The 17,385-nt window shown below is 42.1% G+C and overlaps 2 protein-coding genes across 2 annotated transcripts; one reads left to right on the top strand and one right to left on the bottom strand.

Moving 5' to 3' along the window:
* Positions 1-10,268: 10,268 nt before the first annotated feature.
* On the top strand, positions 10,269-11,195 carry LOC119813121 (olfactory receptor 2AK2-like). The gene has a single exon (XM_038328253.1). It carries the CDS (start codon positions 10,275-10,277, stop codon positions 11,193-11,195), a length of 921 nt encoding a protein of 306 aa, XP_038184181.1. The 5' UTR covers positions 10,269-10,274.
* Positions 11,196-15,435: 4,240 nt separating this feature from the next.
* On the bottom strand, positions 15,436-16,386 carry LOC119812796 (olfactory receptor 2T29-like). Its single transcript, XM_038327741.1, has one exon. It carries the CDS (start codon positions 16,378-16,380, stop codon positions 15,436-15,438), a length of 945 nt encoding a protein of 314 aa, XP_038183669.1. The 5' UTR covers positions 16,381-16,386.
* Positions 16,387-17,385: the final 999 nt, after the last annotated feature.

Raw genomic sequence — 17,385 nt, 5'->3', positions numbered from 1 at the left:
TGGATATTGGAACAAAAAAGTCTGAATTTGGGTCACCTTGTGGACTGATCTAAAAGCTGGTCTTGAACACTACCTGGGAAGACGACAGGACTGATATTACAGGGGAAGTTCATCAAGTTGTCTAACTAAACCAACAAGAGCAGGAAACTTTGTCCTCTCAGTGTCACATCGGGTTGATGGCTTGAATCTGAGTGTTGACTCTGAGGGAGATCAAGGGCTTCATCCTTGTCCCTGGGATCTCTGGCTGCCTGACATCCTGGGTTGCTTTCCACGGAGCTTTACCACCTTCTGCCCTGACACACGGCACCGTGTCTTCTCAGACTGTGTGAGGTAGCATATGCACGTGCCCACCTCTTGCTCTGGAAGCTCTTCCTGCTTTTTATGAGGACAGCAGAGACTTTACATAAACCTAGAATAATTTTTGTCAGATACAACTCTTATTCTAGAGTGTGTATCTGTTTTGATCCTACGATATATTATACGGACAATTCTGAAAGAAATAGGAAAGAAGAAGGTAGGTTACTGTTTCCTTTGATGCTTGTGTGACTATTCCCATGTGAATAAGGTTTCCTGGCTCTCCTAAGCTGTTTAGTGATGTCTCACCAACCCCCCTTTATTAATACTCTTCTCCAAAATTCACTAATAGCTTTGTAACAGGCATCATCAATGGATCTGTCTGTCAGCACAGACTCTGTCTCTTTCCAAAAAACTTTATGTTTATTTTCCAGCATCATGCTAGCATATGTACATTAGGACAAACGGACCCAGAATGGTTCTGCCATAAAAGATTTCTGTGTTTTGTTCATGGTTAATATACAATGAATGTTCAGAAAATCAATGTTATTTCAAGGGAATTTCTTTTAGTAATAAGATTTATTTTTACAGTGCATTTCTTTATAGTCTTGGCTATCCTGGAACTCCTTATGTGGACAAGAATTGCCTCAAACTCACAGAAACTCTCCTACCTCTGCCTCACAAGTGCTAGGATTAATGATGTGAGCCAATGTGCACAGGTTTTGTTTTATGCATTTTGCTGTTGATTTACAAGCACTGATTTTTTTTTTGCTTTAATTTGAATTTACACATGCTTATGAGTCGCCATGTAGATGTTGGAAATTGAACCAAGGTTCTCTGGATGAGCAATCAGTTCTTTCAACTGCTGATCAGTTTATCCACTGCCTCCACATTCTTAAAATATTCAGATTTTTGTCATGAAACTTAATAATCAATAAATAGAAACAGCTATTCACCTAAGTGTGACTATAAGTAATTTTATAATTCTCAGTTTTGAAGCATGAATGTTATAAGGCTAGAGAGGTGGCATGGCCTTTAATGGTACTGGCTGCTCTTCTAGAGAACTTGAGTTCAGTTCTTAGTACCAATGTGAGGTAGCTCACAACTATCTCTAACTTCAATTCCAGGGTGTTCAAAGCCTCTAGTCTCCTAGGCACTGATGTGCACAAATCCACATCCACACCCACACTTACACATTATTATATAAATGACTTAAAATTTTGAAGGTTCATTATTGCTTCTTTGTTACTAAAGCCAAAAGTTAGAGTGTAATTTTAATGACCCCAAGAAATACCTCCTTTTGGCTCTAATAAAAATTAATTGCATCCATAAACATCTCACTTTTGTTATTTTATTTTCGTGTAATTTAATGTCATCCACAGACTCACTCAAAATCGAATGATTGAAGTTGCTAAGTATTCTCAAAACTCTCACCTCATGTAACCCCCATCATTGCGATTTGAGAGTGATCTGTCCCTACAGATTCCTGCATTGAAATACTCAGTCCTCAGATGGTAACAGTGCTTGGGAACATTTGGAACCTTTACAAAAATTCAAAGGAGTAGGTCACAAGGCTGGGTTCTGAGGTTATGTACCATGGCCGTACTTCCTGTTCTGTGCTCTGCTTCCTGAGTACAGATGCAATGTGACCAGCCAAGTTTCTGGACATACCACCATCATGTGCCTTTCTGCCTCCATGTCTATCCCAAGCTCTGGAGCTGTGACCCAATAAATACCCCTGCTCTCTTAAATAACTGGCTATTTCTCTCCTGATTGCCAGTTCCCAAATGACCACTCAGAGGCTTAATATTCTTATAAATGCTTGGCCAATTGCTCAGGCTTATTACTTGCTAGCTCTTACATAAATCAACCCATTTCTATTACTTTGTGTATTGTGCTGCGTGGCCCATGGCTTAGCAGTAGTACTCTGGTATGTTGTTCCTTAGAGTCTGCCATCTCTCAGACTCTGCCCTTCTTCTCCTACATTTCTTCTTGGATTTTCCACCTGTTTTTATCTCCTTTGTCATAGGCCAAAACAGCTTTATTTATTAACCAATGAAAGCAACATATAGTCACAGTATGCAAGAATACCATCCCACAGCACTCTCCCTTTTTTCCCCAATCAAAAAGGAAAGTTTTTTATTTTAACATAATAAAATTATCTAAATGAAACAGTTCTCAAGTAAGAATCAGTTGCACTATCCAGTCTATTTGTGTTTTGCAAAATCAAAAAAAAAAATCTCTATCATCTAACCTCTCTCAGTGAGTCTAAAGCTTCATATCTATCATTGTCATAACTAAGGAAAATTATAATTGGAATTATACTGCCTTCAGCTCCATCAAAGAGACCAGAAAGATATAATATTACCTGAATAAACAGGAAGTGCACTGAAGGAAACTTCCAATACTTTAGAGTAAACAAAAGTTTCTATCTGCTGGATAACACAGTACTTCAGTCCCAAAAAGACAGAAAGGCTTATATTAATTTAAAACTGTTTGAAGTATTAGCTTGGGCTTATTATTAACTAGTTCTTACAACTTAAATTAACCCACAATTCTAATCTACATTTAGCAATAATTAGATAGGCATTCTCATCTTGCTTCCTCTGTTTCTGGCTGATGACTTCATCTCTCTGTCTTTCCCATTCCCAGAATTCTCTCAGTTTTGTTGCCCCACCTACACTTCCTGCCTGGCTAATGTCCAATCAGCATTTTATTAAACCAATATGAGTGACAAATCTTTCGAGTGCGCAAAAGCATCATCTCACAGAATTTGAAAAATGACAAAAACATCTGTCTGTCTGGAAAGTCACCCAAAGTTCTTCTGTAACATTGCATAGCCATCTGCAATCTATATGCCTAGAGTTTCTGGCAGACTTTTCAGTGAAGCAGGAAATTTGAGGGTCTGTCCTGCCTATTTTGGCAGAGTTTGTCAGATGCTTTCCTATGTGTCCTGCAGAATGTCTGGCAAATTCTTCTGTGAAGCAGGAACCTGAAGGACCATTCTGCACTATTTTAGCAAAGTTTAGTGACCATCTTTATTTATCAATCAATGAGAGCAACCCATATTCACAGTGTACTGAAAGGTGACCTAACAGTACCGAGTCTCCTTTGGGGGCGGGGTGCGAGGTGTGTTATCATAGCAACAGAGAAGAAATGGACACAAATGTGAGTCTGAATTTGGGGTCTTACTATATTTATATTATACCAAACAAACTTTGATGTAGAATTTCAGAAAATTTACATTCAGGTATTTTCAACAACAAGTTACACAGGCTGTCCACCATTCCTTTGGAAACAGCCTTTTTTCCCAGATGATTTTATTTGATAGAGTGATGATGTTTGTTGTCACAAAAGCTTGTTGTTTTGGTAGAGGCATAATTTTTTTTTGTGTGTATGTGACTTTACGTATAAATGTGAACATGATGGGAGAAATGGTGTGGGACTATGCGCGCACACACACACCACACACACAACACACACACAACACACACACAGAACACACACACACACACCACACACACACACACAAACACACACAGAGGATAGAGGAAGGAGCTGTATCTCCTATGTAGTTTAGTTACTGAATATTTTCTTCTGTAGTGTAATCAACCCCCTTCTGCAAATCCTCGGGTTTCCACGTGGTGGCTTGTTGTAATTCTTCAGAACATGCTCAATGTTGATTTCTGTTTCTGTTTTTTATATTTCATTTTTTCTATGTATATTTAAAATCGTGTATCTAAATTCCATTAATTTCCCTATCCCTTACCTATGCCCTCTGATTCTACACACCCCCAATAATACAAAATTTAAGTGAAAAATAGATGAAAAAAATAAGTAAAAATGCAGTAAAAAGAGAAAAATGTTTAAACTTTCATCGTGGAACCTGCAGAGTGAAACTGTGAGTCACACTGTGAATCCCTTGGTCCATAAATTTTACTTGCAAGTGTTTACTGCAAGGAGTCATTGGTCTGGTTCAAGTTTTCTGCTACTCTATCAACGCTGTACACTCGTTTGGGGTCCTTCTGGACATCCTGTGTTTCCCAGTGTTGTGGAGACCCTGTAACTCTGGGTCTGAAGATCAGAGCCTCTCAGGTGCTCAAGCAGATCATAGAAAGGGTGGAAGATAGGGAAGGCCATGTCGTATCCTTGGGTCTGGGTAGGCAGCTGCGCTCTCATCAACAGGGTGGTCTCAGCTGTGCAGCCCAGACAGTGTACAGGGCAAGCTTTCCCATGAGTTGCTGCTGGTCAAGGGTTCAGCTCCCTCTCCATCTCTTATGCTCCCTTTCTCTCTTGTCTCTTCTGATGCACCTCAATCCACAGGACCAGAGCCGTTCTGATTCTCTTTCCCATGAACCACCATACCATATCTCTGCTCACACCAATAGTGTCCCACTGGCTGGTTCTGCAAGGTACCACGTAGCCCTCCCCACCCTCCAGACCGGAGTGGACAGCTCCAGAGCTGCACGGAGGTCTACTTGTCACATACACGTTGTCTTGGTAGTGTGCTAAGCCATGCTACCTCATGAGATCAGCTCAGTGCCAAATGGCCAAATGCCATAGGTTCCTGACTGGTGAGTTAGGCTGCATGGCGCAGGTTGAAGGGTTTCTCTGGACTCCGGCCTGTGGCTGGCTGGGTCCCACACATCCTAGCTGCATGGTGCATGAGAAGGGGGTTTCTCCTGTTTTCTCTTTCTTAAGATGAGATCCAAACTATGTATTTGTATTTTCACATTCTAGAAATATCTTCAGCATAGAATTCCTACCCAAACTCTTTGCCAGCATTCACAGAAAACTGACACCTTTATAAAGTATTATTTAGTAACTGGAAAACAGCCCAAACTAATTAATAGCAAGTGTTATAGTGAAGGGAAGGAAATAGAAATCATGTTTATTGGCTAGGAGCATAAGAGTAGCTGCCTAAAAGGCAATTTGTTGAATCCACATCAGCTTCCTCTGGATGCCAATTCCAGTTGCTACTCTGCCCGAGCCTTCCCCTCTTTCTCCTTTTCCCCCTGATTAAAGGGCTCAAGGATTTCACCTCAGTGTGCAAGAAAATTCATTCTACTCTATCTCACAGCAATCCCTGAATAAACAATGCTACTATAGAAAGGCAATAAGTGGGCACTTGGACACAGTCTAAATTCTCTCCATGGGGTGAGATGAGGTATTAGCACATTTGAATGTTCCTGGAGCTTTCAGAAATAAAAGTCTACTTCAGGCATCAAGATTGTTTTCAGGGTGAGATTTTACAAGATGTGAAACACATCCAAGTCTGATCATTCAACTCCTTAAAATATCACATTGTTACTTTGTGTTGTTTTCCAAAGGTCTACATATTTCAGTTTGTTACTTATGAGCAGCTGAGTCTCTCACACGAACATCAAAACCAGAACCAGCTTTTACACTTCCAATTGTGACTATTTCTAATTTAAACAAATATTTTGAGAATAGGTTATGAATGCTATTTTAAATGCTTCCTGACATGAACTGCAGACACAAGCTCTAATGAATTACGTCTTTTGTACATGGTGTGTTTAATTGTGGTCAAGAGATTAGTTTTCCCAGAAGGGCTGAGACAGAAACCCTGTTGAGTTCCACCCTTGATTAGGAAGCCAGACCATTGGAGACACTCAAAGCACCTGAGAGGATGAGGATAATGACAACGTTATGTATAGTTCCACTTTCCACTGAAGATTTTAGTGTTGACTGAAGGTTTATTTAGATAAGGCAAAAGCAACAACTTTTGAATTCATAGAGCAGTCATAGTTCGTAAAATATGGTTGAGATTAGAGACTGTAGCAGGTTAGCCTTTCCTCTTCAGAAGACTCAGCTCAGGAGAATCTGTCCCTCAGAGCACATCACTTGCCTTTCCTATGTTTCTTATGTAAGAATAATCACATATATCATAATTGCAAATGAAAGTTCCTTAGGAATTCACAGCTGTGCTCTCTAGTGCCCATCTGTGTAGGTATGAAGTGTCAGGAGCTCTTCTGTGTCTGCTTTTGCAGGTCTATTTTCAAGAGAAAAGGTTTATGTCCAACAAAGTGGCTAGTTGTACCATAGTTGAGTTATTATCGAATTAGTTTTTCAATGAAATGACAGACAGTCCATGTCTAGACATCTGGAGAAAGAGCCCATCCACACTCCCCATGTTCAAGGCTCAGGTGGGTAGAGTGCAGAAGGTGGGTTCACGCACATTTCCTCAGCTATCAGAGAGCTGCATGGCCAGTGAAGTCCTGAGGTGAAGCAGAACTCGTGGAGAATTGTTGAGACACAACTAGCCCTGCCTGCTGGTTCAGGTATGTCCGACAGGCATCGACCTGCACAGAACTCTGCATCCTTTTCCTGTAGGCTCAGGTTCTGATTTAGATTTATTCCAGGCTAGAAGCGTTTCCAGGCATTGATTTCAGAACACCTGTGTTGTTGGAGTGTGTGCTGGAGTCACACAGTGCTCTGCAGTGCAGCCTCTCACAGTTGTAGGGACAAAGGCTGGGCTCAGTGTCCCAGCATGGGAGCACAGGTGTGGTCCTGCAGTGAATTCTCTACCTGAGGGAGCAGGACCAGCAGAACACATTCTGTTTTTGGGAAGGAAGTACACCTCTTTCTCGTTTTGACCTACTCAAGGGAAATATCCACTTCTAAAACACAGTTATGAAGTAGCAACTAAAATAATTTCATGGTTGGGGTGGGAGTCATCACAGGATGAGGAAGTGTATAAATAGGTCGTAGCCTTAGGGAGGTTGAGAACCTTGGCTTTAGAACATGAAGGGGCTGCTGGGCTGAGTGTGAATAGCACTCCTGATGACCCAAGGTCAGAGCACACTTGGGCACTGTGGTGCAGCCTCTTATCCCAGCACTCAAAAAGAGGAGGCAAGAGGATGACAGGTTCAAGACACGTGAGGCTCAAAGATCAAGATCCTGTCTAGCCTGTTACAGGGCAGGACTCTGTGTCAGAAAACAAGGTCTGATGCTGCAAAGCACTTGGCTAGGCTGTCAAGAGCTCTGAGTTAGAGCCCCAATAACACATAAACACACACACACACACACACACACACACACACACACACACAGAGAGAGAGAGAGAGAGAGAGAGAGAGAGAGAGAGAGAGAGAGAGAGAGAGAGAGAAACTAATACTCTTAGCCTTGACAGACATCATGACATCACCTACACCCAGGGTGACTCAGACACTGAGAGCAACAGGAGAATGTCATCACTATCAGTATAGGAGCCATCGAAAGCCATGGAAAATTCAGCATTTCTTTTCAGGTAGGGAAATTAGGGGGTGCATGGATTTAATTTTACAGCAAAGGGAGACACACAAGCACAGACCAGTAAGCGCCTCTGAGCTTTCTGGGATTGTTATTAATATTTTACATCTGCATTCATGTAGAGTATTTTAGTGCATTGTGAGCAGCAGGCATTATAATTGCGCTCGCGGTCTGGTTTTACATAGGAAAGCTGTCGCTAGCACTAGAGCTGAGCTGTCAGCAGGTAACATCGACTCATGAGCTACAGAAACTCCTTTCCATTGTCCTGGTCAGTGCTCCAGGTTGTTCTCAGAGAGCGAGCGCAATTTCCCGTGCATCACAGTCCTTCTGTCCCTAGAATTCCTGGCTCAGGAAATGTTCCCAGTGTTTATTAGAAATCTGAAACTGGACTTAACAGTGAAGGGAAACCTGATGGCTCTTTGGCCTGGAGAGGGAGGCAATGGGGTTATGGGTGGAAGGGAGGGGAAGAAATGGGGAGGAGGAGGGGAGGAGATGGAAATTTTTAATAAAAAAAATGAGGAAAAAAAGAATATCTCTTTTATGCAAAATAGACAAAAAAAAAGAAATCTGAAACTGTTAGTCTCTGAGGTGTTCAAGGATAAAAGCTAAGTAATCCGTGTGCACTAAGAAGACGCATCCCAGTGCACAATTGACTGTATTCTCAATATCATTTATTATTGATAATTTCATAAGATGATGATGATGATGATTCTTAGACAGGGTCTCACTCTGTAGAGCAGGCTGGCCTGGAGCTCACAGGGATCTGCCTGCCTCTACCTTCTGGGTGCTGGGATGAAAGAGATTATTTTATTTAAGTAACAGTGATGCGTATTCATGTAAACCATTTTATAGCCTTCAATTTTCTTATTCATGTATCACTTATTTACAACTTATATTCCAGATACTCAGGTATTTAAGTTTCCTATTGCTGAAAATACACATGCATGTGTATGTGTATCCTTAGTTTTTGGTTCATTACTTAGTTTTATTTTTCAGCTTGTGCTTTTTTCAAGAACAAACACTAATACATGACAGTAGACATGGATATCATGATCATTTCAAATATATGAGAAATGTTAACCATTTTCTTCCCACCAGTCTACAAACAACTTTCTTATTGTGTGCTTTCATTTATTGCTGGGATTTCATGCAATGTATTTCCACCTTTTTCTTTAACTTCCCCCAAACCTTCTCAGCTCTTTCTCCACCTGTAACTGGATTTTTCTTCCTGAATTTTTATGAGTTTTTACATCATGTGGTGATATTTGTAATCTTGAAGTTGAGGGTCCATTGCTAACAAAAACATTTGTTGCCATGGAGTCTGTGTATGTTAGCTCCAAGAAGTATTGTCTAGGGAATGTAACATATGCATTGTTCTTATTATAACAATATTATAGTAGAGCCTACATATCACTAGGTGTCTATTAGTAATGTGTAAGTTGCTGCAAATGCAAAAGAGGGCTGATAAATTTCTGCTACTTTAATAATTCTCACTCATACACTCAGTTGATTTAATGTTTGCAGAGTTATTTTCACTTTTCAATTTTGAAAACATTAAAACATTTCAGTCTTGTTGTAATCATTCCACTATCTTTGTGTCTCAGGAATGATTTCTCTGTGGCCAGATAGTCAAGGTCAAATAAATGCCAAGAAATGTAAAACCCTTACACCAGGAGATTAGAGCCAGTATTTACTAGGGCCTGGGTCCCCTGCAAATACGGAGAAGACAGGCTCTGTATCAGCCCACAGCAAGAATGTCAGCTCTCTAGTTTTGATTTAACAATCTTTGCATAGCACCTCAAAGAATAAAAGGTATTAAGACATATTGAATCAATTTATTTTATTTTATTTTATTTTATGTGCCTGGGTGCTTGACATGTATGTATGTCTTTGTTGCTACTTGTGTAACTAACACTCATGGAGGCCAGAATAGAGTATTAGATTCCCCAGACACAGAAGTTGCTGACAGTTGTGAGCTATCCTATAAATTCTAGGTCTTGAACTTGTGCCCTCTGAAAGATCAGGCATTGTTCTTCTCTGCTGAACTATCTTTGCAGTTCTGACAAATTGATTTCTTATGCCAAAGTAACTTTTTCTCCATGTTGTTTACATGAATAAGTTAACTCTAGTTCATAAGGATTGCAAACATCTGTACAGATGCAACAAAAACATTATTTCCTACTTATAATTAAAATAGAAATGTGGAATAAAGAATCATTAAAACATTTACTTTATTTGATCAACTCTGCCATAGTTAATTAGCAACAAATGTGAGAAAATATTTTCACTGCCAAAAACCTATGTTCCAGGCCATCAATATAAAGAATCTACAGAGAGGAATACAATTTTTGAAAACAAACTAGATGAACAAATTAATTTGTTGTTTGCATGTTAATTTTGCAAACCTGAAAAGTCTTTGTTTCCATTTCTTCTTTGTATTTCACAAGACTTTGAGAGGAAAGAATCTGCAGATTTCAATCATGGGAAATGAGCAGGAGTAGGGAAGGTGATTCCCTAATTGGACGCACACATTCTGCATTTCTCAACATATGAAATCTTAATATACAGGATGGAAGAGACATTTCCTTAGAGCTATTCCAGAACAATCTATCTCATATGTTAACTGTCATTTGCTTTCTCCCCAGGGCAGTCCTCATCAGACCATGTCCCTTCCAGATTGTGTCTGCTCTGCTGGTCTAGTCTGAGCCATGGAAACGGGAAATCAGAGCTGGGGGACAGACTTTATCTTGGTGGGTCTTTTCCAGTACGGCCAGATGGATGCTCTCCTCTTCACAGTCATCGCCATCCTCTTTGCAATAGCTCTGATAGGCAACATCACACTGGTCCTCCTCATCAGGCTGGACCGGAGACTCCACACCCCCATGTACTTCCTCCTCAGCCAGCTCTCCATCATCGACATGATGTACATTTCCACCACCGTACCCAAGATGGCAGCTAACTTCCTATCAGACACCAAGACCATTTCCTTTCTGGGTTGTGAGATTCAAGCCTTTGTCTTTCTGAGCTTGGGTGGCTCTGAAGCCCTGCTGCTGGGCTTCATGTCCTACGACAGGTACATAGCCATCTGCCGGCCTCTGCACTATCCTGTGCTCATGAGCAGGAAGATCTGCTGCTCCCTTGTCTCCTGTGCCTGGAGCAGCAGCTCCTTCAATGCTTTAGCACACACGCTGTATGCATTTCAACTTCCATTCTGTGGATCTCGGATTGTTAACCACTTCTTCTGTGAGGTTCCATCTCTCCTGCCATTGGTGTGTGAAGACACTTCCCAATATGAGCACACAATCCTAATGAGTGGCCTTGTCATTTTGCTGCTCCCCTTCCTGGCCATTCTAGCTTCCTATGCTCGTGTGTTGGTTGTTGTATTCCAGATGCGCTCAGGGAAAGGGCAGAGTAGAGCCCTGTCCACCTGCTCCTCCCACCTGACTGTGGCCAGTATGTTCTATGTTACCACTCTCTCCACCTACACCCAGCCACACTCCCTGCATTCTCCTGCAAGGGACAAGGTGCTGGCTGTGCTTTACTCAATTGTCACTCCTGTTCTCAACCCTTTTATCTACAGTCTGCGTAACAAGGAAGTCATTGGGGCCCTTAGGAAACAGATGGGTTGATGGATGTTGGAGCTATTAATCTGGTTTTGCAATGCCTGCTGGACTGAATATTCCAAAGCTGGTCATGAAGACAGTCTATGTGTGTGTAAAGATCAGTGTTTGTTCTATAAAGGCAACAGAGAGACTGTATTCTCATCAAGCCTTATATCTACAGAAGCCACAGTGCAGAATTTTGCTCTCTCAGTGGTCCCATGGTGCTGATGTTCGAAAAGTCCTATCTGGTATCCTGAAATACAATCTATAGGAAATAGAGTCTACCTAAGCTTTCAAAATAACGGTAATTTATATAGTGTCTTAAGTCTGATACAGAGAATGTCCTGGCGCCTGCTCACTCTACTACTCTCTCCATCGTGGGACCTTTCCTACGTGAACATTTCATCCAGGGCCTCCAGCAAAGCAAAGAATCAGATCAAGACTATGTGGGCAGAAATAAAAGAGAGGCTAATTCTGTAATTAGGAAGAAACTAGCTCAGAAGCATTAGGCCATGAGAAATGTGAGCCTTCCTAGGACAGTTACACAGCAGAGCCTCTCCAGCACTTGTAAAGAAAGCAGTCTTGGTGACAGAGGATTTGGAGGCTTCCTTTTTACCACCGCAGTTATTGCTCTGTTCATATTGTGTGATGTGGAAAGAAGGGACCAATTATACAAGATACACTGCAGAGATTGTATCAGACCAAAACAAAGCTACGAGGACATAAGGATTTACTGGTAAGACCCTACAGGGGCAGGGATGAAGCCAGTGGTGCTCAGCTCACAGAACCCAGTGGCTACTCTCTCTTTTCAGCCAGAGGAGATGTGAGTCACTGAGCACGCTCAGTTACAGAAACCTCTGAGGGCTCCTGGGCCTCAGCCCTCTACTGGATTTCCAGCACCGCCTGTGTCACCATATTTAGTTCTGCTCCCAGCACCAATGTTGTGTGGCTCACAGCTACCTGTAACTTCAACCCCAGGGGATCTTACACCCGCTTCTAGCCTTCTAGGGCACTACATTCATGCACATGCATGCATGCACACACATGCACACATGCAAACGCACTTGCATACACACACACACACACATGCACACATACACACACTAAAATATTTTTTAAAAATCCTAAACATAGGAACAGGCTATTATTTTACCTAATTCTGACCATAGTTAATCTGGTATTTAAAGGGATTTAGAGGGCCAGTTTTCATCTGTGAATTAATCAGAGGTATGTCTGTTCAAGATGAAGAATCATTCAATCTCTGTGTCTTCATGGAATATACTGCAACTGAAGAAAAATTCTACTGTATTAAAGATTAGAAAACTAGACTACGAATCTTCAGCTTTTAAAAAATACACATTGGTAGATGACTTATGTTACTTTGGCGACGTGAGGTTCCCCATTATTAAATCTGAAATACACAGAGATTTTAAGATGGGCCTTAGGAACTAGGACTCAGGAATTTCAACTGGGAGTGGAGATAGGCTGCTTCAGGGGCCTTGAGGCAGGAGAGGAACTTATTTTCCAGGACAAAGACTATCTCCATACAAATGGGTCTTGGCTTAATTTTGTAAATTTATTATTTGTGGTGTGTGTGTGTGTGTGTGTGTGTGTGTGTGTGAACATGGGTGTGCACACGTCACAGAGTGCTAATGGAGATCAAAGACAGCTTTAGGTGGCTGTTCTGGGTTCTGGGGCACTGAACTCAAATTCACGCAGCAAGCTCTTTCCCCTGCAGAGCCATCTCTCTGGCTCCTTCCTGTCTCCTGTTTCATTTCTTCCCTAAACGAGGCTCTATTCTAGGAGCAAGGCAGAAATTGACTGAAAATTTCCTTCTCTCTTGCTTTGTGCAGAACTAGAAATAAATTCTTTACTATTTTCTCTCTATTTTATGTCACTTTCTCTTTTTGCCAGTGAGCATCGGAACATGGCACCAGGCCTGACAACCAGAGCTTTTGAGCACAGGCTTGTCCCTTTAAGATACTGGCCATTTTGGTGTCCAGTTCTCACAGCCTAAAGAAACTGGGCTGCACCCTCCTGAAGGGCTCCTGCTGGAACCTAGAGTAAGGAGCTGTTCTGTGCTGTGGTTTTAGATCTCTAATTTATGGTTCTCCCAGAGCATGGTTCCTCCATTCTCTGTTGCATACAATCTCCCAGATCAAATCATGTAATATAAAACTCCCATCAGCTCCTGAAAACGTAACGAAAGTCAGATGTTTCCTTTGTTTGGGCGATTTGTCTCAAGTTCCCATCTCTGTCCCAGCCTCAATCTCATGACTGCTTTCTCTCTCTCTCTCTCTCTCTCTCTCTCTCTCTCTCTCTCTCTCTCTCTCTCTCTCTCTCTCTCTCGCTCTTATTGCAAGCTGTCCCTCCTAATGAAGTCCGTCTCTGGAAGAAATCCCCTCTTTCCTGCATGAGACACACTAGAGGTTTGCTTCAGTTCCTCAGCATCTCTCAAACCAAGCAAGCTGATAAGACTAACCATCATGCCGCCACAGATGCTCTTGTAGCAACCTTTTCTATACGGGTAGATATAGTAAAAGTTCCCCAGGATGTAATCAAGGATTGAAACTGCTTGGCTACAGAGAAGAAAAAAAACCCGTTTAATAGAGACAGCTTGTGCTTCTAAAAAATAGTCTTGATATCTTTGTAATTAATTAAATTTAATTGATTGATTAATCTTGCATCCTGGCCTCAGTTTACCATCTCTTCTTTCCTTTCAATCCCTCCACCTCTCCCCTTCTGTCCCCATCTTCTAATCCACTTCTCCTCCATTTCTGTTTAAGAAAGGGCAGTCCTCCCATGAACGTCACCAAAACATGGCATGTCGAGCGGCAGTACATGTAAGCACCTCCCCAGTATGAGGAGTAGGTTCCTGAAAACCAGCAAAAGAGTCAGAGACAGCCCCTGCTCCAACTGTTAGGAGTCCACAAGAAGACCAAGCTACACAGCTGTGCCATATGTGTAGAACGCCTACATCAATCCCATGCAGGTTCCCTGGTTATCAGTTCTGTGTCGGTGAGCCCCTCTGAACCCAGGTGAGTTTGAGTCTCTGCCTTTTCTTGTCATGACCCTGACTGCTCTGGATCTTTCAATCCTTTCTCCCCTTCTTCTGCAGTATTCCCCGAGAGAACAGGAGGAGGGTACAGGACAACGAGAAAGCAGGAGCTGGTGCTAGCATGTGCTCCTATTCATATCACCACATGTGACAGTGGACTGCATTACCCAGTTGGAACACATGGAGCCACTGGACGGTCGAAAGATAATGTTCAATATGATGTCTGGACTAGTGCATTTCCCCGCACTCATGCTGGCCAACTCACAACCACCTGTAAATCAAGCTCCAGAGGCTCTGATGACCTCTGCTGGCCTCTGTTGACCCTGCACTCACATGTGCAACCACACACATAGTTACACCTATACACACATATACCCACAAAGCACACATTCCCACACACACTCACACAGAAACCAAGCATGCATATACATACTCACACAATAACAGAAATACCACACACTCACATACAAATTTGTCTGTGTACTTATACACAGACACACACTCACATTCACAAACACACAGACACGATACTAACACATATAGACATACACACAAACACATATGTAAACATACAAACAGATACACAAAAACTAACATAAAATACACACAAAACACACACACACACACACACACACATGTCCTTAAAAATAAAATCTTTGTTTTAAATAGCAGAAAAATGGTGTAATTACTGGATTCTATCAAGTGTTACAAGAGTAATAACAATTCGCCAACTGTTCCAAATGTTAACGAAGGGGGAATACTTTCCAAACATAAGAGGTTCATAAGTTATAATACATACAGCAAAGATACACATAGCAAAAAAAAGTCTAAGATAAACATTTATGTCAATTTCCTAACACAATACTAGTAAATTATATTAATATCACATTAAAAATATTGATCACTATGATTAAAAGGACCACATCCCAGAAAGTTGAGCTTGTTCAGTACACATTTAAAAAGGAATGAAATCCATACAATTGTGTCAATATACATATCAAACCCATTTCACCGAGTCAGCATCTGTCTCTGATAAACTATCTCAGCAAACTAAATATAGAAAGCCCATATTCCTGCACAGTAAGAGTTCTTGATCACAGGACCCATCGTGCTCTCAGGCGCGTGAGCATCATACAAATAACATGAGAGTGAGACAAGAAACAGCAGATGTGTAGCGGAAGAAAAGGAAAACTATTCGTTCCAAATTGTTTATTTTACTGCTTCGTGAAAGAGGGTTCTCAAACCCAGTAATTTCTTCAGAGCCTCCGTGACATTCTTATTCCTCAGACTGTAGATCAGTGGGTTCAGCAGAGGGGTGAGTATCGTGTAAAACACAGACACCACCATGTCCTTCTCCGGGGTGTGGAAGGAGGCAGGGAGCATGTAGGTGTAGACAGCAGCACCATAGAAGAGGATGACCACAGTCATGTGGGAGGAGCAGGTGGTGAGGGCCTTCTTCCTGCCCTCTGCCGAGTTCATCCTGTGAACAGTGAGGAGGATGGATGTGTAGGAGCTTGAGATGACTGTCACGGGGATGAGAAGCATGAGCACACAGCACAGGTACATGAGGGTCTCATAGAGCCAGGTGTCTGAGCAGGAGAGCTTTGTCACAGCGGGGACCTCACAGAAGAAGTGATGGATTTCCCGGGATCCACAGAATGGGGAGGTCATGGTGATAGGAGTGAGCATGAAGCCATCTAAAGATCCCAGGGACCAGCAGGCAGGCATCAGGAGGAGACACGCCCTGCGGTTCATGAGGACAGGATAACGGAGTGGATGGCAGATGGCCACATAGCAGTCATAAGACATAGCTGTCAAAAGGAAAAACTCTGAACCTGCTAGTGTCGCATAGAGGAACATCTGCATCCCACAGGCAGCAGCTGAGATCGTGTGACTTCCCAAGACCTGGTCCATGAGCATCTTGGGCACAGTGACAGAAATGTACATCATGTCCATGAGGGACAACTGGCTGATGAAAAAGTACATGGGTGTGTGGAGCCGGGTGTCAGAGAGTACCAGGAGGATCAGGAGGGCATTGCCAGACAAGGCCATCAGGAAAACCACAAATGTGACCACAGCAAGCAGAGTTGGGTGTTTGGATTGATTGAAGAATCCCACCAGGGTGAAATCTGACTGTCCAGTGTAGTTGTTCATCCAGGAGATGATGATGTTCATGGATGTTTCCTAGGCAAACAAGAATGCCTTCAGATTAGTGTCATCGTGTGACCCTAGGGACTGATACTCAGTGAAGTGCTCCTCAACCAGACTGTGCTAACAGAGGAAGCTCCCTGGCATAGATATCTGAAAATTGCATATTACACATAGTTCAATCAATTTTTAAAAGCTTAGACTTCACATCTTGGTCAGAAACATTGGTGATTCAGGGCAGATTTTCCACAGTTCAAGGTCAAGACCCTTTCCTAATGACTGACAGTGTATTCTGTCAAGTACTACTAACTTGAGGAGTGCTGCCCCCATGTTACACAAATAGTGATCCAGTGACAAAGAACTTAAAATCAAAATTGTTTCAAAACTTTCAGTTTTAAAATGAGCCGTGACCCCCATGGGTTAACAATGCAATTGGAATCTTAAAAACTCTGAGGTATATTTCATATAAAACCACTTTTAAAAAGTACAATTTAAGGGGGGAAATTTCAACAGGTGAACCTCCTCAATACCCAAGATCTGGCTCCTCTGAGAATTTCTCTGCAGCTTGCAGAAGCTTCGCCTTCACACAAACAAGACCAATGCTCAGAACCCAAAGAGGCTTGGGGCAAGGAGCCCACTCAGCGGCCAAATATTTCCCCAGCCCAGCTGTTACTCAACCCAGTAGTGCTCCATTTGCTGCCTAAAATAATGTTACTGATGATAGTGATGATGATGTTGATAACTTAGGCTTCTGATTTGACCAAGGTTAATTAAAGCAAAACAAAGTTCTTTCAATATCCCAGAGTAAAGTTGGCTGAGCACACAACACTGTTACAGTGTTGAGATCTCACCATCCTACAGGGTCATCTATGAGAGAGGTGTGGACTCGCTACTTCCTATGCTCCACGCTCATAGCCTGACTCTGCATTGTCTCTGAACACAAGTCAAGGAGACTTTGAACTTAGTGGTGCTAAATAGGCTCCTGCCAGTCTGTGCAGGACAACGTGTAAA

Source organism: Arvicola amphibius, chromosome 4, assembly GCF_903992535.2.
Source record: "Arvicola amphibius chromosome 4, mArvAmp1.2, whole genome shotgun sequence".
In the NCBI taxonomy this organism is placed as follows: domain Eukaryota; kingdom Metazoa; phylum Chordata; class Mammalia; order Rodentia; family Cricetidae; genus Arvicola; species Arvicola amphibius.
This window is presented reverse-complemented; position numbering and strand designations above follow the sequence as displayed.

Bases quoted from the DNA above. Each gene is read 5' to 3' on its own strand.
- LOC119813121 (XM_038328253.1), top strand. From the start codon at position 10,275: ATGGAAACGGGAAATCAGAGCTGGGGGACAGACTTTATCTTGGTGGGT.
- LOC119812796 (XM_038327741.1), bottom strand. From the start codon at position 16,380: ATGAACAACTACACTGGACAGTCAGATTTCACCCTGGTGGGATTCTTC.